General features: G+C 37.3%; 1 protein-coding gene and 1 non-coding gene across 2 annotated transcripts; one reads left to right on the forward strand and one right to left on the reverse strand.

Moving 5' to 3' along the window:
- The first annotated feature begins 523 nt into the window (after positions 1-523).
- On the forward strand, positions 524-2,851 carry LOC148568776 (uncharacterized). Its single transcript, XM_088483477.1, has one exon. The coding sequence runs from the start codon at positions 524-526 to the stop codon at positions 2,849-2,851; it is 2,328 nt and encodes a 775-aa protein (XP_088339603.1).
- LOC148568777 (small nucleolar RNA R71) lies at positions 1,058-1,165 on the reverse strand. Its single transcript, XR_015881651.1, has one exon. It is a non-coding gene; the product is annotated as a small nucleolar RNA R71 (small nucleolar RNA).
- Positions 2,852-20,657: the final 17,806 nt, after the last annotated feature.

Consider the following 20,657-nt stretch of genomic DNA (forward strand, 5'->3'; position numbering starts at 1 on the left):
TTATATCATATCTTTTTCAAAATTTTATCTTTTTCAAAAAATTTGATTTTAAAATATATTTTCTAACCTCTTATATTTTCAAAATTTGATTTTCAAAATCTTTTTTTTATCAACTAAATAACTTTTTGTTTGTTTCTTATCTTTTTCAAAACCATCTAACTATCCTTCTCTCTCTAATTTTCGAAAATTATCTCCCTCTTTTTCAAAATTCAAATTAACTAATTGTTTTAAATTTTTAACTTAATTTTAATTTTTATTTTCGAATTTTATTTTTAAAATTTTAATTTTATTTTCGAAACTTAACTTTAATTTTTAATTTATTATTTTAATTATTTTCGAAAACTTCTCTCCCTCTTCTCATTCTATTTATTTATTCATCTACTAACACTTCTCCTCACCTAAAAATTCGAACCCCTCCTCCTCCTCTGAGTTCGAATTCTTCTCTTCTTCTATTCACACAAGGGAACCTCTATATAGTGGCAAGGAGGATTCCCGATATCTTTAGTCCTCTTTTCTTTTTCATATGAGCAGGAGCAAGGACAAGAACATTCTTGTTGAAGCAGATCCAGAACCTGAAAGGACTCTGAAGAGGAAACTAAGAGAAGCTAAATTACAACAACCCAGAGACAACCTTACAGGAATTTTTGAAAAAGAAGAGGAGATGGCAGCTGAAAATAATATTAATGCAAGGAGGATGCTTGGTGACTATTCTACACCTACTTCCAAGTTTGATGGAAGGAGCATCTCCATTCCTGCCATTGGAGCAAATAATTTTGAGCTGAAACCTCAGCTAGTTGCTCTAATGCAACAAAACTGCAAGTTCCATGGACTTCCATCAGAAGATCCCTATCAGTTTTTAAATAAATTCTTGCAGATCTATGAGACTGTAAAGACGAATGGAATAAATCCCGAAGTCTACAGGCTCATGCTTTTCCCTTTTGCTGTAAGAGACAGAGCTAGAACATGGTTGGACTCACAACCTAAGGATAGCCTGGACTCCTGGGATAAGCTGGTCACGGCCTTTTTGGCTAAGTTCTTTCCTCCTCAAAAGCTGAGCAAGCTTAGAGTGGATGTTCAGACATTCAAACAAAAAGATGGTGAATCCCTCTATGAAGCTTGGGAAAGATACAAACAGATGACCAAAAGGTGTCCTCCTGACATGCTTTCAGAATGGACCATTCTGGATATATTCTATTATCATTTGTCTGAGTTCTCTAAGATGTCATTGGACCATTCTACATGTGGATCCATTCACCTAAAGAAAACGCCTGCAGAAGCTCAAGAACTTATTGACATGGATGCAAATAATCAATTCATGTACACTTCTGAGAGGAATTCTGTGAATAGTGGGACGCCTCAGAAGAAGGGAATTCTTGAGATTGATGCTCTGAATGCCACATTGACTCAGAACAAAGTGTTGACTCAGCAAGTCAACATGATTTCCCAAAGTCTGAATGGATGGCAAAATGCATCCAACAGTACTAAAGAGGCATCTTCTGAAGAAGAAGCTTATGATCCTGATAACCCTGCAATAGCAGAGGTAAATTACATGGGTGAACCTTATGGAAACACCTATAATTCATCATGGAGAAATCATCCGAATTTCTCATGGAAGGATCAACAAAAGCCTCAACAAGGCTTTAACAATGGTGGAAGAAACAGGCCCAGCAAGCCCTTTCCATCATCTTCTCAGCAACAGACAGAGAATCATGAACAGAATACTTCTAATTTAGCAAACTTAGTCTATGATCTGTCAAAGGCCACTTTGAGTTTCATTAGTGAAACAAGATCATCCATAAGAAACTTGGAGGCACAAGTGGGCCAGCTGAGTAAGAAAATCACTGAAATCCCTCCTAATACTCTCCCAAGTAATACTGAAGAGAATCCAAAAGGAGAGTGCAAGGCCATTGATATAATCAACATGGCCGAATCTACAAAGGAGGGAGAGGACGTAAATCCCATTGAGGAAGACCTCCTGGAACGTCCAGTGATTAACAAGGAGGTTCCATCTGAGGAACCAAAGGAATCTGAGGCTCATCTAGAAACCGTAGAGATTCCATTAAACCTTCTTATGCCCTTCATGAGCTCTGATGAGTATTCTTCTTCTGAAAAGAATGAGGATGTTACTGAAGAGCAAGTTGCCAAGTACCTTGGTGCAATCATGAAGCTGAACGCCAAATTATTTGGTAATGAGACTTGGGAAGATGAACCTCCCTTGCTCATCAATGAACTGAGTGATCTGGATCAACTGACATTGTCTCAAAAGAAACAGGATCCTGGAAAGTTCTTAATACCTTGTACCATAGGCACCATGACCTTTGAAAAGGCTCTATGTGACCTTGGGTCAGGGATAAACCTCATGCCACTCTCTGTAATGAAGAAACTAAGAACTCTTGAGGTACAGGAGGCCAATTTCTCATTAGAGATGACAGACAGATCCATGAAAATAGCTTATGGAAAAGTAGAGGACATGTTAGTAAAGGTTGAAGGCCTTTACATCCCTGCTGATTTCATAATCCTGGATACTGGAAAGGATGAGGATGAATCCATCATCCTAGGAAGACCCTTCCTAGCCACAGCAAGAGCTGTGATTGATGTGGACAGAGGAGAATTGACCCTTCAACTAAATGAGGACAACCTTGTGTTTAGAACTCAAGGATCTCTTTCTGTACCCATGGAGAGGAAGCATAAAAAGCTTCTCTCACTGCAGAGTCAACCAAAGCCCCCACAGTCAAACTCTAAGTTTGGTGATGGGAGGCCACAACTAAACTCTAAGTTTGGTGTCAAACCCCCATATCCAAACTCTAAGTTTGGTGTTGGGAGGTCTCAACAATGCTCTGAACATCTGTGAGGCTCCATGAGAGCCCACTGTCAAGCTATTGACATTAAAGAAGCGCTTGTTGGGAGGCAACCTAATGATTATTTATCTAATTTTATTTTTATTTTATTGTTCTTTTATGTTTTATTAGGTTCATGATCATGTGGAGTCACGAAAAAAATAAAAAAATTAAAAACAGAATCAAAAACAGCAGAAAAAAATTAACACCTTGGAGGAAGGCCTTACTGGCGTTTAAACGCCAGTAAGGAGTATCTGGCTGGCGTTCAACGCCAGAACAGAGCATGGTTCTGGCGCTGAACGCCAGAAACAAGCAGCATCTGGGCGTTCAGACGCCAGGAAGAAACAAGCATGGAACTGGCATTCAACGCCAGAAATATGCTACAGATGGGCGTTCAACGCCCAGAACAAGCATCAATTCGGCGTTTAAACGCCAGAATTGTATGCAAAGGCATTTTACATGCCTAATTGGTGCAAGGGTATAAATCCTTGAACACCTCAGGATCTGTGGACTCCACAGGATCCCCACTACCTCCACTCACCTCTTCTCAACCCTTTTTCCCACAATCCCATAAACACTCTTCCCCAAAAACCCTTCCCCAATCACCTCAATCTCTCTTCCCCATCACCTCTTCACCACTCACATCCACCTTCACTTTCCCATAAACCCCACCTACCTTCAAAATTCAAAATCAATTTCCCACCCATCCCACCCTAAATGGCCGAACCTACCCTCCCTCTCCTCCCTATATAAACCCCTCCATTCTACTCCATTTTCACACAACACAACCCTCTCTTCTACACCTTGGCCGAACACACCTCTCCCCTTCTCCTTCATATTTTCTTCTTCTTCTTCTTCTTCTCTTCTTTCTTCTCTTGCTCGAGGGCGAGCAATTTTCTAAGTTTGGTGTGGTAAAAGCATAGCTTTTTGTTTTTCCATTACCATTAATGGCACCTAAGACCGGAGAAAGCTCTAGAAAAGGGAAAGGGAAGGCAAAAGCTTCCACCTCCGAGTCATGGGAGATGGAAAGATTCATCTCCAAAGCCCATCAAGACCACTTCTATGATGTTGTGGCCAAGAAGAAGGTGATCCCCGAGGTCCCTTTAAAACTCAAGAAACATGAGTATCCGGAGATCCGACATGAAATCCAGAGAAGAGGTTGGGAAGTTCTAACCAACCCCATTCAACAAGTCGGCATCCTAATGGTTCAAGAGTTCTATGCCAATGCATGGATCACTAAGAACCATGATCAAAGTAAGAACCCAAACCCAAAGAATTACACTACAATGGTTCGGGGGAAATACTTGGATTTTAGTCCCGAGAATGTAAGATTGGCATTTAACTTGCCCATGATGCAAGGAGATGAACGCCCTTACACTAGAAGGGTCAACTTTAATCAAAGGTTGGACCAAGTCCTTAGGGACATATGTGTGGAAGGAGCTCAATGGAAAATAGATTCCAAAGGCAAGCCGGTTCAACTAAGAAGATTGGACCTCAAGCCCGTGACTAGAGGATGGTTGGAGTTCATCCAACACTCCATCATCCCCACTAGCAACCGGTCTGAAGTTACTATAGACCGGGCCATCATGATTCATAGCATCATGATTAGAGAGGAAGTAGAAGTTCATGAAGTCATCTCCCTTGAATTCTACAAAATAGCCAAGAAGCCCTCTCCCTTGGCAAGGCTAGCTTTTTCTTATCTCATTTTCCATCTATGTTACTCAACTGGAGCTTTCATAGAAGGAGACAGTCCCATTGAGGAAGAGAAGCCCATCACTAAAAGAAAGATGGAGCAAACAAGAGAGACCACTCATGAAGCCCAAGGAATGCATGAGGAAGCTCATCATCATCAAGAAATCCCTGAGATACCTCAAGGAATGCACTTTCCTCCAAACAACTATTGGGAACAACTCAACACTTCTCTTGAAGATTTGAGTCACAACATGGACCAATTAAGGGTGGAACATCAAGAGCACTCCATCATTCTCCATGAAATTAGAGAAGATCAAAGAGCAATGAGGGAGGAGCAACAAAAATAAGGAAGAGACATAGAAGAGCTCAAGGACATCATTGGTTCCTCAAGAAGGAAACGCCACCATCACTAAGGTGGACTCATTCCTTGTTCTTAATTTCTCTGTTTTTTGTTTCTCTATGTTAAATGTTTATTTATGTTTTGTGTCTCTACTTCATGATCATTAGTATTTAGTAACTGTGTCTTAAAGCTATGAATAATTCAATGAATCCTTCACCTCTCTTAAATGAAAAATGTTTTATTTCAAAAGAACAAGAAGTACATGAGTTTCAAATTTAGCTTTGAATTTAATTTAATTATATTGATGTGGTGACAAATACTTTTTGTTTTCTGAATGAATGCTTGAACAGTGCATATGTCTTTTGAATTTGTTGTTTATGAATGTTAAATATGTTGGCTCTTGAAGAATGATGAACAAAGAGAAATGTTATTGACAATCTGAAAAATCATGGAAATTGATTCTTGAAGTAAGAAAAAGCAATGAAAAACAAAAGCAAGCAGAAAAAGCCAATAGCCCTTAAAACCAAAAGGCAAGGGTAATAAAAAGGATCCAAGGCTTTGAGCATAAGTGGATAGGAGGGCCTAAAGGAATAAAATCCTGGTCTAAGCGGCTAAACCAAGCTGTCCCTAACCATGTGCTTGTGGCGTGAAGGTGTCAAGTAAAAAGCTTGAGACTGAGCGGTTAAAGTCGCGATCCAAAGCAAAAAGAGTGTGCTTAAGAACCCTGGACACCTCTAATTGGGGACTCTAGCAAAGCTGAGTCACAATCTGAAAAGGTTCACCCAGTTATGTGTCTGTGGCATGTATGTATCCGGTGGTAATACTGGAAGACAGAGTGCTTTGGGCCACGGCCAAGACTCAAAAGTAACTGTGTTCAAGAATCAACATACTTAACTAAGAGAGTCAATAACACTATCCGAAATTCTAAGTTCTTATAGATGTCAATCATTCGGAACTTCAAAGGATAAAGTGAGATGCCAAAACTGTTAAGAGGCAAAAAAGCCACAAGTCCCGCTCATCTAATTAGAATTAATATTCATTGATAGTTTGGAATTTATAGTACATTCTCTTCTTTTTATCCTATTTGATTTTTAGTTGCTTGGGGACAAGCAACAATTTAAGTTTGGTGTTGTGATGAGCGGATAATTTATACGCTTTTTGGCATTGTTTTTAGTATGTTTTTAGTAGGATCTAGTTACTTTTAGGGATGTTTTTATTATTTTTTATGCTAAATTCACATTTCTGGACTTTACTATGAGTTTGTGTATTTTTCTGTGATTTCAGGTGAATTTTGGCTGAAAATGAGGGACCTGAGCAAAACTCTGAAAGAAAGGCTGACAAAGGACTGCTGATGCTGATGGATTCTGACCTCCCTACACTCGAAATAGATTTTCTGGAGCTACAGAACTCCAAATGGCGCGCTTTCAACGGCGTTGGAAAGTAGACATCCATAGCTTTCCAGCAATATATAATAGTCTATACTTTGTTCGAGAATTGACGACACAAACTGGCGCTCAACGCCAGTTATACGCTGCAGTCTGGAGTTAAACGCCAGAAACACGTCACGAACCAGAGTTGAACGCCAGAAACAGGTTACAACCTGGCGTTCAACTCCAGAAATAGCCTCTGCATGTGGATAGCTAAAGCTCAGCCCAAGCACACACCAAAGTAGGCCCCGGAAGTGGATTTCTGCACTTAGACTTACTTATGTAAACCCTAGTAACTAGTTTAGTATAAATAGAACTTTTTACTATTGTATTTGTATCTTTGGATCATCTTTGGTCTCAGTTTTATTTCCATTCTCCATCTTAGGAGACTATTGATCTCGTTTAGGGGGGCTGGCCTCTCGGCCATGCCTGAACCTTTATCACTTATGTATTTTCAACGGTAGAGTTTCTACACTCCATAGATTAAGGTGTGGAGCTCTGTTGTACCTCGAGTATTAATGTAATTACTACTACTTTCTATTCAATTCATGCTTATTCTTACTCTAAGATATTCATTCGCACCCAAGAACATGATGAATGTGATGATTATGTGACGCTCATCATCATTCTCACCTATGAATGCGTGCCTGACAACCACTCCCGTTCTACATGCAAACAAGCTTGAATGTGTATCTCTTGGATTCCTTAATCAGAATCTTTGTGGTATAAAGCTAGATTGATGGCGGCATTCATGAGAATCCGGAAAGTCTAAACCTTGTCTGTGGTATTCCGAGTAGGATTCAATGATCGAATGACTGTGACGAGCTTCAAACTCGCGAGTGCTGGGCGTAGTGACAGACGCAAAAGGATGGAGAATCCTATTCCAGTATGAACGAGAACCGACAGATGATTAGCCGTGCTGTGACAGAGCATTTTGGACCATTTTCACTGAGAGGACGGGATGTAGCCATTGACAACGGTGATGCCCAACATAAAGCCTGCCATGGAAAGGAGTAAGAAGGATTGGATGGAAGCAGTAGGAAAGCAGACGTCCTAGAGCCATACAGTACCTCCATACGCTTATCTGAAATTCCTACCAATGAATCTACATAAGTATTTCTATCCTTTATTATTTAATTAAGTATTTATCTTTTAATTATCTAATCCAATCACATTTGAATCCGCCTGACTGAATTAAGATTAGAGAACCAAGTTTATTTGGAGCCATTACCAGAGATCACAATTCTGTGTACCACTCACGCAATTCAATCTCTGGTGATCCTACTCAAAACGCCACAGACAAGGTCAGATCTTCCAGATCAGAAAATGATTATCAGTATTCTAGCCTTAACGCCACAGATACCTCAGTTACCTATGACTAACGAGATTTTATGTCACTTATCCCAATTAGCTCAGATACTCTCTTGGAACCTGTGATGTATTATCAAGCTGCAGTTCAATACTATCCGGCTAAGGCTTCGCAAGAGCTCATGTAGAATAAGGGGTCACACTCTCGTTCCACCCCAAATTCATAAAGATGAAGAACGACAATACATCATAGAATGGAATCAAACTTGTATTAAAGTAGAAAAATAATGATATTAATCCATAGGAATGAGCAGAGCTCCTATCCTTAACCTAGGAGATTTAGTTGCTCATAATTTATAGAGAAAACAGAAATAATGTATGATAAGTCGGGAGAAGATCCTAAACATGGGTGATCTTCTCCTATTTATACTAATAACTAGACCTAAAAAGATATTAATAATAATAATTAGGAATTACAAAAATGAGATAGATTAAGCTAAGGAGTGCAAAAATTCACTTCTGGGCCACTTTGGTTGAGTATTTCATCCAAACCTGGCGTTCAACTTGGGAATTGGGCGTTGAACTCTAGTGAAGGGATGATTGCGTTGTCTTGTGATCCCTTGGTGGCGTTGAACACCAGAGATGGGGTAAGTTGGGCGTTGACGCGTTCAACGCCCATTTTGGGCAGTTCTTTCCAAAAAAAATATAAACTATTATATATTTCTAGAAAGCTCTAAACGTTAGCTTTGCAATGTCATTGTGAGTGCGTCAATTGGACCTCTATAGCTGAAGAAATGCTCATTGCAATGTATGGAGGTCAGGATTTGACAACATCTGCTATCCTTTCTTTGCCTCTGAATCAGACTTTGCCAAAACTTGCCAATTCTACCCAAAAATCACCTAAAATCATAAGAAAAACACAAAAAATCAAAGTAGCATCCAAAAAGTGAATTTCACACTAAAACCTATTAAAACTAAAAATACTGCTAAAAACACTCTAAAAATGCAATGAAAAAGGGTATAAGATGCTCCGTCATTAGTTTGCCTCCCAACAAGCGCTTCTTTACCGTCACTAGCTTGACGGTCAGCTCCTCTAAGGAGGAGGGTCATAGGGGCTTAGATCCTCACCCTCACTGTAAAAATTTTTCCTGTGCTCTCATGGATCAACTCAATATGCTCAAGAGACAGGATTCTATTCACTGTATGAGGTAGGACTGGACTTCTTGTGATTACCACTTTCATCCCAAGTGAGAACTCTTCAGTGGGAATCTTCTTGTTTCTCTAGCCCTTGGGTACCTTCTTCGTGGGACTTCCTCCCTCCTTGGTGGTTGATAAATGCCCAACACCACACTTAGGTTTGATATCAGGGAGAATTGTATTGGTTCCCACCAAGAAAGGAGGCTTAAGCAATAAATTCTGCATGCAAGTACCTCCTTCTCTAGAGAGTGCTAAATGTTTAAAAACCTTGTATACCAAATAGTCCTCAAGCAGCCTCAGAACCAATTCACCTCTCTCAACATCAATCAGAGCTCTCCTAGTGGCCAGGAATGATCTTCTTAGTATTATGGAGTCATTTGCATCCTCGCCCATATCACGTACTATAAAATCTACAGGGAGGAAAAGCTCTCCAACCTTGACCAAGACATTTTCCACTAGTCTATGTGCCTGCCTTAGAGATTTATCAGCCATCTGCAGTGCTATCCTTGTAGGTTGTGCCTCTTGAATTTGCAGCTTCTTCATTACAGACAAGGGCATAAAATTGATACTTGAACCAAGATCACAAAGAGCTTTGTCAAAAGTGACATTTCCAATAGTATAAGGAATCTGAAAGCTCTTTGGATCAGGCATCTTCTTTGATAGCTTGCTTTGAATGAGTGCACTACATTTCTTGGTCAGTACCAATGTTTCATCTCCCTTAAAGGCCTTCTTCACAGAGAGTAAGCCTTTCATGAATGCAACATAGGGAGGCATTTTTTCCAAAGTCTCAGCAAAAGGAATATTAATTTGTAGCTTTTTAAAGACTTCCAAGAACTGAGAGTATTGCTCATCCTTGGTCTCCTCTTAGAGCTTCTGAAGGTGTGGTACCTCAGGCTTATGCATAGGTGCCTTAAAGGGGGTGTGTGACAGTGTAACCTCAGCCCTTTCTGGAGCTTCTTTCTCCTTTGACCCCTTAGCAACTTGCACCTCCTTCTTCAGTATGGATTCCTTAGCCATTGTGAGGGCCTTATACTCTTCTCTTGGGTTAGTCACTGTGTCACTAGGAAGAGTGTTAGGAGGTCTCTCAGGTATCCTCTTACTCAACTGTCCCACTTATATCTCCAAGTTTCTGAGTGAAGCTCTAGTCTCCTGCATAAAATCGTGGGTACTCTGGGAGAGCTCAGCAACTACTGAAGCCAAGTCAGAATTGCCTTGAGATTGAGTGGACGCATGCTATGTTTGAGAGGCTTGACATTGGCGGTTGTTGAACTTATTGAACTTATTCTGATTGAAACCGCCCTGAGAGTTGTTGTTGGAATTCGGCTGAGGCCTCTGGGGTTGCTCTTTCCACCCAAAGTTAGGGTGATTTCTCCATCCTTGATTGAATGTATTTGAATAAGGATCATTATTTGGATTTTTTGAGGAATTATCCATATAATTAACTTGCTCAGGAGTGGTTTGAGCATAATCATAATTCTCACTTTGGTTGAAGCCACCACTCATGTCATAAGGTACATCTTGAGTACTAACAGTTGAGACTTGCATCCCACTCAAGTGCTGAGAAATCATGCTGATTTGTTGTGACATGATCTTGTTCTAAGATACAATGGCATCCAAGGTGTCCACCTCCATAACTCCTTTCTTCACAGGATTTACAGGATTCCTCTCAGAAGAGTATAGATATTGGTTGTTAGTAACCATCTCAATAAGCTCATTAGCCTCTTCAGACGTCTTCTTCATGTGCAAGGAACCACCTGCAGAATTGTCTAGAGATATTTTTGCCATATCAAAGAGGCCATCATAGAAGATCTGCAACTTGGTCCAGTCTGAAAACATATCTGAGGGATACTTCTTGATCATCTACCAGTATCTTTCCTAGGCTTCATAGAGGGACTCACCATCTCTTTGCCTGAAAGTCTGAATATCCACCCTCAGCTTAGTCAGCTTCTGAGGTGAAAAAAATTTGGTCAGAAATCTATTGATTACCTTGTCCCAAGAGTCCAAGCTCTCCTTGGGCTGAGTATCTAGCCACTGCTTTACTCTGTCTCTCACAGCAAATGGAAAGAGCATGAGCTTGTAGACATCAGAGTTCACTCCATTAGTCTTTACAGTGTCATAGATCTATAGAAAGTTGGAGATGAGTAGATTTGGATCTTCCTGCGGGAGCCCATGAAACTGGCAATTTTGCTGCACTAGAGTGATCAACTGTAGCTTTAGCTCAAAATTGTACTGAATTACTACGCTCATAAAAGTCATGAGTGGGAGCAGTGTAGGAGCTCAGCGTCCTCCTTGCTTGCTCATTACCATTCATATTCCCACCATTACCATTAACAGCATTATTGGGATTGTTGGGATCCAAGGCTTCCTTCTCAAAAGTATCCCTGAGATTCTCACCGGCCTTGTAAGCTCTAGTTTGTTGCAAATGTCGCCTTAAGGTCCTCTCAGATTCAGGATCAAAATCAAGAAGGAATTCTTTATCCCTGTTCCTGCTTATAAACAACCAGAATACAAAAAAAAAGTGGGAATCTCTATGTCAGAGTATAGAGAATTTCTCGTGAGATATCTTATGTAAAACGAAACACAATAAAACAAGGCAAGCAATTACACTGAGAATTTCAAAAACCAATAAGAAAGAGTAAACTAAAAATTTCAAAAATTAAATAAGAAAAAGTACTAATAATTTCGAAAATTACAGAAAAGAAAAGTCACTAACGGGACATCAAACTTAAAATCAGAAAGTAAGGGAAAATAAACACAACCTAATTCAAAAATTTAAAGAAAAATAAATAAACAAATAAAACTAGGAAAAATAATACCTAATCTAAGAAATCAGACAACTAGTAGTTGTCAATCACCGTTAGTCTCTGGCAACGGCGCCAAAAACTTGGTGCAGATTTTGAGAATGTCCACAACTGAACTGGCAAGTGCACTAGATCGTCCAAGTAATACCTCAGGTGAGTGAAGGTCGATCCCATGATGACTGATGGATTGAGCAATAATGGTCGATTGATTGGTTTAGTTAGGCAAACAGAAAAGTTGGTTTGGTGGTATTCAAAAGCATTAAACAATAAATCAAGAATAAAGAAAGCAAATAATGACTTTAGTGTAGAAATCAATGAGAGAAACAGTTAAGGTATTGGAGATGTTTACTTTTCCGAATTAAGGTTTCTTACCAACTATTTTAATTATGCAAGATTTATTTCATGACAAACTGTAATTGACTAAACCCTAATGTCTTAGTGATTTAGCCTCCTCTAATCTTCATCAACCGCCAATGTCTTGGTCACTTAATTCTGATTAGAGGGTTAAGTTCAAATCTAGTTTATGGCCACAAAAACCCTAATTACCCAAAGCTAAATGGATTATATGTCACATATCCAGATTAGTCCAAGTAATTAGCAATTTAGGAGGACTTTACTTTCAAGCTGTGTCTAGGTGAGAGACCTCTTCCAAGGGTCACAAGAACGCATCTAGAATAAGGGTCATACTTTTGTTCCACCCAGATTCATAAAATGAAGAACGAAAGTAATCCTTGAAACTGAATCAATACATTAATCAAAATAGAAAAGCAATAGTCTTAATCCATAGAAATAAATAGAGCTCCTAACCTTAACCAAGGAGGTTGAGTGGCTCATGACTTACACAGAAAAATAGGGAGTCCGTCATGTAGTGCTTTCTAGAGAATTACCTTGACTTTTGCTGGGCATTGAAGGCCCCATAATAGACTCCAGAGCTTGTTCTCCTTGCAAATCTCAGATAGCTGGTTCAATAGTTGGTGGGTAAGCTGAAGCCACTGTGTAATGGTCATCCTTTTCACTTGTCCAGGTAATATGGTCTTCTTCCTCATTTGTAATGTTCATCTATAATATTGCTGAACTATTTTGGACTAAAGTGATTCCTGATTATATCCTGTTGCCATTGTCAATTGCCATTAATCAATTGATTGACCCATACGAAACTGTGTTTGTAATGTGTTACTGGTGTTCTGAAATTATTTTAAAGTTTGGTAGCCAGGGATCTTCATATATTTTGATTTGATTTCCTCTACCCATTTTCCATCTGATGCCCCTTTTCAAGATTCTCTTTCCGTCTAAAATGCTTCTCCAAGCCCATGATGGGTCTTGGCCTATTGATGCTCGTAGTAATGTAGAGTATTTGAAATATTTACTTTTATATATTTTGCTCAGTAAGGACCGGGGTTTTATCAATATCCACTGTAATGTCCAAAACTTTTGAAAATTTGATTAAGAGTTAATTTCAACTTAAGTTACTCATTAAAGACTTTAATTTCAAAAAATTATTTTATTAAAGGTAATTAAATCAAGTCTAGATAATTAAATTAGAATTTTTATCTAACTTTACAATTATTGAGTATTTTCTATTTACAATTTAAAGTTTTAGAAATTTGAAAATAATGAGATTTTGGCTATTTAAATTTTAATAATTGGGATTTTAGTTTGATTTTATGAATTGAAAACCAAATTAATTTATTTATCTCTAGTTTTAATTGAATTAGAATTTATTCGAAAATCAATTGCATGTTAATAATAAAATGGTATTTCAAAGATAATTATTTATATTTAATTTGAATTTAGATTATTGCTCTATACTTTTATTTTATAAAAATTACTACACTATCTTAATTCCAAAATCCCCAAACTGGAACCCTAACCCAAACCCTAATTTTACTAACACTCACTCAACTCATCATCCTAGCAAACCCCTAGCCATCACTCTCCTCACCCCCCAACACCCACGACACTCACACTCCATACAAACACAACACAACAGCAGCAACTGAGAAAGAAATAAAGAAAAGAAAGAAAGAGAAAGAAGGAAAGCACGAAGAGGGAAGAGGAGAAAGGGAGGTGACGTCGCTAGCAGGGCTGGGTGCCTCCATCACCGTCATCATTGTCAAGCCCTAGAGAGAGAGAGAGAGAGAGAGGCATTGAGGAAGAGGAGATCCTGCCTCACGTCTTGAGTTCGATTTATTTAGAAAAGAATTATCTTTCGATTTTAATTTATTTAAGAAAAGTATTATGTTTTTTAGGTCAATTTAAATATGAAAAGACTTATGTTTTTAATTTGATTAAAAAAACTACATTCGGAGGAGTTTTAGTGAATTTACAATTAATTGAATTTTGATTGAATAATTTCGTTTTGCGACGACTTGGAAAAAGTTAAAGTATTCTTGAAACCTTGATTTATCAAAAACGGAACAATTTCCGAACCTTTGGGAATATTTCAGATTTAAAAATGAAACTGAAATTGGTTTTAATTTAAATGAATTAGTTTTGTTTTAAACGATTAGGTTTTAAAACTGGTTCGAGACTTCTGGTTTAAATTTTATTTTGATTGATTTCAAATTAAGAAGTTATGATTTTAGGAATCTTTACTGAATTCAAGGAAATAAGATTGGTTGCCCTCCCCTAAGATCTTGAGGCTTTGTCGTGGAGTTTAATTAACAACTCCTGACTTAAAGTAGTTAAGTGAATGGTTTAAGAATGAATGATTTGTGAGTCTTTTCGAAAAGCTTTACAATTGATATGATTTTGAAGTTGCTTGGCATTTTCGGAGAATGTTATCAAAAGCAATTTTGGTTTTAAAGGAAATTTGATTTGAGAAAAAGTGATTTTTGGCAAGATGTGAATTGAATACATTTTGTTTTTGAAAGTAAATGAGCTAAGAATTATTTTAAAATCGGGATAAATATGAGTTTGATTTTGATTGAGACAAAATCTGTTAAGTCGCAAGAGTGTGTCGGGCACTATATCCCTGGACAGTGTATCGGGCACTATATCCCTGGGTAATGTCAAGACTGAGGGTGAGTATCCTGCTCACATCCTTTCATCACAAGAGTGTGTCAGGCACTATATTCCTTAGACAGTGTGTTGGGCACTATATCCTTGGGGTACTAATTTTATTCGTGACCGAAAGGCGATATCCCAAGAGAATGTATCGGGTTGGTAGTTGAACCGACAAGTGATATCATAGCCAATTAGGACAAACATTTATCATATGCATCTATGTGACATTGTTTGGGTGTGCATATTGTAATTGATTTGCCTATGTTAATAAATTTTGTTTAACTGCTAATTGCTATACCTGATGTAATTGCTCTTGATTGTGTTTGAATCTCATTACTTGTGTTTGTGACTGATTGGTTGGATTGTGGTTAAATGGGTGTTGATTGATTGAGTTACTTGGGCCTGAGACCATGGTTGATTATGTGATGGGCTGGAGACCATGGTTGGTTGTGTTTGATATTTGGTAAAGTATGAAAAATTAAGCTGGTTCAGCATAGACTTAATGAACCTATGTTTGGAACAGGTTGGTCATTCATACAGTCTAAGAAAACTTTTAAGATTTTTATAAGAAAGGAAAAGGTTTTGGATTTTGGATAATTAATTGATTTTTTCTTTTAAAAATGTTTTGAATTTTGAATGTTAAACCATTGGTTTTCGAAAAGGTACATAAGACAAGTAACGATCACTAAATTTGAAAACAATTTTCTTTTACATATCCTGTTATGACAATTCTTTAACCCTATACTAAGAACCCTGCAAAATGGATTCTTTTAAAAGAAATTTAAAATCAATTCTTCTCTTGCTTGATTATATTCATAGCCATTCTTTAAAATTTGATAAAAATTATTTTGAATTTAGCATGGACTCCTTTATATGAAGCTCTGAAAACTTTTTATAAACTTGTTTTTGATAAATTTCAATGAGCCACAACTTGGCTTCCAGACCCCCAATTTGGATGAAACTTAATTTAAATTAAAGTTGGGTCCGAGAGTTTTAAGACATTCAAAGGACAGACGAAAAATATTTTAAAACGAAAAAGTTATACACAGTTGAAGTTTGGTACAAAAATCTGGATTTTGTAGCTTTTAAGATTTTTCAAAGTTACCAAGGCATGCGTAATGGAAACAGGTGCATAGATGTGAGGATTGGCCTCTGTCCAACACTCACGCGTACGCGACCCTGGCATGCGTGCACAAGAATAGCATTTTTACACTCCCACATACGTGGCCATTGGCATGCGTACGCGGCAATCCTTTTCTGTTCTAGACATTCGCATACATGGACACAGCTTGCATACGCGACTTTAGCAAAATGACCTATCTGTTTGCAATGCATCACTTATTTCCTTTATCGATCTATAAGAAATTTTACCTCAAACTTTCTTTTCCAAATAAAGTTTGATCTTTGATATCTTTGCTGCAACTTCTATGCCCGTTTTGTTTGAATATGAACTTTGAAAATTTATGTAGTTTAAAACCTTATCCTAGATTTTCCTTTTTGAAACAAACATTTAATTTTTCCAACTCTATCGCAACTTTATCGCATAGTTCTATTTAAATGAGAACCTAAATAATTTTCAAGATTTCTGAAAAATTACCTTTGGCCCTTAGCCCAATTGATTTTCATTTTTTGAACCTCGCCTATTCTATCTTTAAACTTAGAAATTGTTTTAACATAATGCAATTTGATTTTCTTCCGACTATATAACAGTTTTATGCATGCTTTTAGTTAGTTGTACACCTAAAATATCTTTTCAAATATTTGAGGAAATATTTTTTCTCTTACCTTTTTCAAAATTTACATAATCTACTTCAACCTGAATTTGTATTAAAGTAATGCCACATTTTATGCTTTCGTCATTCTTTTAAAAAATGTTTGTCGCGTACCTTTTCTTTTAGAATGTGAAATAATTTTTCTTAAGTTTTTCATTCTTTAAGGGCAATACATTCGAAAGTATTTTTAATCATACTCTTGAGTTTTGTGACCTTTGTCTTTAGTTTTAGATATTCTTCTTCTGTAAATCTCATACTTCTTTGACTAATCTTGATTTTTGTTTCAAACTACTGTTTCTATCGGATTTCTCTGATTCGGGAGTCATTCTTGAGGTTGCCAAACTGATTATGTGTTGGGCTGGAGGCCGTGTTTGGTTGTGTTTGATATTTGGTAAAGTATGAAAAATCAAGCTGGTTCAGCATAGACTTAATAAACCTATGCTTGGAACCGGTTGGTCATTCATATAGTCTAAGAAAACTTTTAAGATTTTTTATAAGAAAGGAAAAGGTTTTGGATTTTGGATAATTAACTGATTTTTTCTTTTAAAAAGGTTTTGGATTTTAAATGTTAAACCATTGGTTTTCGAAAAGATATATAAGATGAGCAACGATCACTATATTTGAAAACAATTTCCTTTTACATATCCTGTTATGGCAATTCTTTAACCCTCTACTGAAAACCCTGCAAAGGATGATGTTCTCATTCCCCCTTACAGATTTTCTTTTCAGGATATGGACGAAGACATTTATGAAGAGTTTATTTCGTTTCTGATTATGCGATATTTTGTATTATTTTAATTCTTAGTTTCCCTTGCCATTATCTTTTATATATTTTATAAGAGGGATAGGAGTTGTGGTATATAATGCTTGTAAGTTATTATTATTATTATTATTAAGTGTTGTATCTGGTTTATATGCATGTTTGTATATTTTTAAATAAAAAGTATTTTTGGATTTTTTTTCTTTTTAAAGAAAAGTTTATACGATTCCAAGTGCTAAAAGGCTCCTATCTTAGTATTAAATATTATTTTATGTCGTCGTAATATCCACGCTATCAGAGTGACGCAGCCGGAAGCGTGACATTCTGGCAGCAAGGGTATTACATCCACCAACTTTGCTTTGCAAGCATTGCTAGGTTGAACACCTTTAGATCTTTAAACCCCAATCCCTCAATCTTATTTTTCCGGCAAATAATGTCCCATTTTACCTACTATAACTCTCTCTCCAAGCCTTTTTTATCCCACCAAAAGTTCATAATCTTTTTTTGAATCCTCCAGTAGTGTATCTGAAAGCTTGAAACAACTTAGTGTATATATAGGCACTGCAGTTGTAACAGCCTTCACTAGAAACCTCTCTTCCGCTTGCGGATTATAGTGACCTCTTCCAAGCTTGCAGCTTTTTGTCCACTTTATCCTTGATGAAATTGATTTTTTGTTTCTTGGATTTGTTTACCACTGCTAGTAGGCTTAGGCATTTATTTTGTCTGCCAACATGCGGTATCTGAAGAGATTGTGCTAGTGTCTCTCTCACCTGGTTAGGAGTGTTTTCGCTGAAGAATATTGAAGATTTGGCTAGGTTAATAACCTGTCCGCTTATATCACTATAATCATCCAACACCTTTAGTAAATTTTGACTTTCTTGCTCATTAGCCTTGCAAAAAAGAATCGAATCATCTGCAAAAAATAAGTGACTGATTGTAGGACATCTATCATTGAGTCTTATGCTTGAAATTTCTCTTCTCTATTCTCCTCTGTGGAGCAGATGGGACAGCCCTTCTGCACAAAGTAAAAAAAGATAGGGTGAAAAGGGATTGCCTTGTCTCAATCTCCTACATGGTTTGAAGGTCTCAATCTCCTATATGGTTTGAAGAAACCATGTGGTTGACCATCCACAGTAATAGAGCATGACACCGTGGTAACACATTCCTTAATCCAATCAATCCATTTAGCATAGAAGCACAATTTTTCCATAACCTTCCACACAAAACACTATTCAACTCGGTCGTATGCCTTGCTCATGTCAAGTTTCACTGCCATATCATAATCTCCACAGTTTTTATTCTTCAAAAAGTGCATTAGTTCATGGGCAATTAGTATATTATCACTAATCAACCGTCGTTTGATGAAAGCACTCTGATTATCACAAATAATTTTATCTAATACACCCTGCATTTGTGTACTAGGATTTTGAAAATAATTTTGTAGAATACACTGCTTAGACTAATGGGACGAACCTGATTCATTATTTCTGCATTTGGTACCTTCGGAATTAGACAAATATGTGTATGATTCAGTGCCCTTAGCATTCTTCTGCTCGAGAAGAAGCTCTTTACTGCTTCAACTAGTTCACCTTTGATAACCTCGCAAAAGTGTTGATAGAATTTAGCTATGAATCCGTCATCTCTTGGTGCTGAGAATGGGTTGATTAAAAATGTGGCTTTTTTTATCTCCTCTTCTGAAACTCTTCTATTAAGCTTCCTATTTGTCTCATCATCAATTTTTACCCCCGAATTTTTGTAATTCTGCTGCGATTGGTCTAGGTTTTGAGGATGTGAAGAGCTCTTCAAAATATTCTGTAGCTATCTGGGCTATTTCTTATCTGTTCGAACTAAACTCGCCGGTATTGTTCTGTAGTCTATATATTTTATTTTTTCGGTTCTATTCTAGAATTTTTCATGAAAGAGCCTCGTGTTTCGATCTCCCTATTTCAACCACTGTATTCTGGATTTTTCTCTATAATATCGCTCTTCATTTATGTAGGTTTCTGATAACTCCTCTTCTAATTGTAGCACTTTGACTCTATCTGCTTCTGTTCCTTTCACCTTTTCCTATTCCAGCTGAGTCTTTACCCTTGAAATCACCTTTTGGAAGTTATTGAGGCTGGTTGTCTGCCATTCCACAAGAGCTTGTCTATATTTTTTCAATTTAGTGAAGAATTTGAACATCAATGATCTTTCCGCTTGAGTGAGCTAAGCTTTTTTTATTGTTGTCGTAACTTCTTCACTTCCACACCACCTCTCTTGAAATCGAAATTTTCTTTTACCTTTATGTTCTTCTCTATCCGCCATTAGCAACAGTGGGCAATGATCAAATCCTGAGTCATCCAAATGCAATATAATTGCCCTCAGATATTCCATTTAGACTTGTTGTGACGTGACACATCTGTCAATTCTCTCACGAATTAGATTCTCTCCATACTGCCTGTTGCACCAAGTAAACTTCCGTCCTTCGAACCCCATATCCACTAGCTCACCATCATTTATGAAGTTGTAGAACTCATCTATGGATACGACTAACTTTATGCGCCCTCCTTCCTTCTCATGATATGCTAAAATGGCATTAAAGTCTCCAATCACGAGAAATAAGAGCTAGCCATCGTTTTAAACTCAAGAATTCTTTTATATTATTCTGCTTTGACTCTTTCATCACAATGTAAGTGTGTTGCCACCACCTCCCATTTTTTTATTAGTAGGTTCTATCCAATCAAAGAAGATAAGGTATTCTTCACTTTGTTGAATTGAAACTACTGCACTATCCTTTCAAGCTAGGACTAATCCACCAGAAATACCTCTAGGTTCCACACAAAAGACATGCTGAAATCCAACTTTATTACATTTAGCTGTCACATTTGAGGTACTATTTTTTGTTTTACACAAAAATATTACCTCGAGAGAATGGAATTTACATATCCTTTGGATGTTATGAACTGTTAAGGAATTCTTCAGACCCTGACAGTTCCACATCATCATCTTCATGGGTAATTGGATGTCCATTATGGGGTGGCACACTCTCCCTCTTCATCTTCTGAGTTGTCTTCTAAGCATAGTTTTTTTTTATGTTCCTTCTCCTTGAGCACTTCTTTTTCTACCTGTGATATTAATGAATTTCCTCCTTGCCATTTGTTTAAGATTCTGCCATCTCTCCTTTAAACCTGCATCTTGTGAACTCAGCTCACTTCTAAACACAAATCCATCTTCTTTCCTTTACTCTACCAAGCCACTGCACTCTTTCTAACATTTGTTTGGTTGTTGTTCCTCTATTATTGCTTGAGAGGATAATATTATGGGTTAATCTAATTCCTGTACTTCCAACATCCTTCTATCTTTACTTAAAACCTCCTCATCTTTTTCAAGTCTTCTTTGTTATTGTGACTGCATCCAACCCCTTGATCAGATTAATAGGTATCGACTTTCTAGTTTTCTTCTCATGGCTTACTTGTTTGATATTGTGTTGGAGAATGACTTTCTTTCATATTATTTTCTGTTTTTTCAATTTTGT

The sequence above is a fragment of the Arachis ipaensis genome, chromosome B4, assembly GCF_059453495.1.
Source record: "Arachis ipaensis isolate K30076 ecotype BB chromosome B4, ASM5945349v1, whole genome shotgun sequence".
NCBI lineage: Eukaryota > Viridiplantae > Streptophyta > Magnoliopsida > Fabales > Fabaceae > Arachis > Arachis ipaensis.

Coding starts and splice junctions, on each gene's coding strand:
- LOC148568776 (XM_088483477.1), top strand. CDS start 524: ATGAGCAGGAGCAAGGACAAGAACATTCTTGTTGAAGCAGATCCAGAA.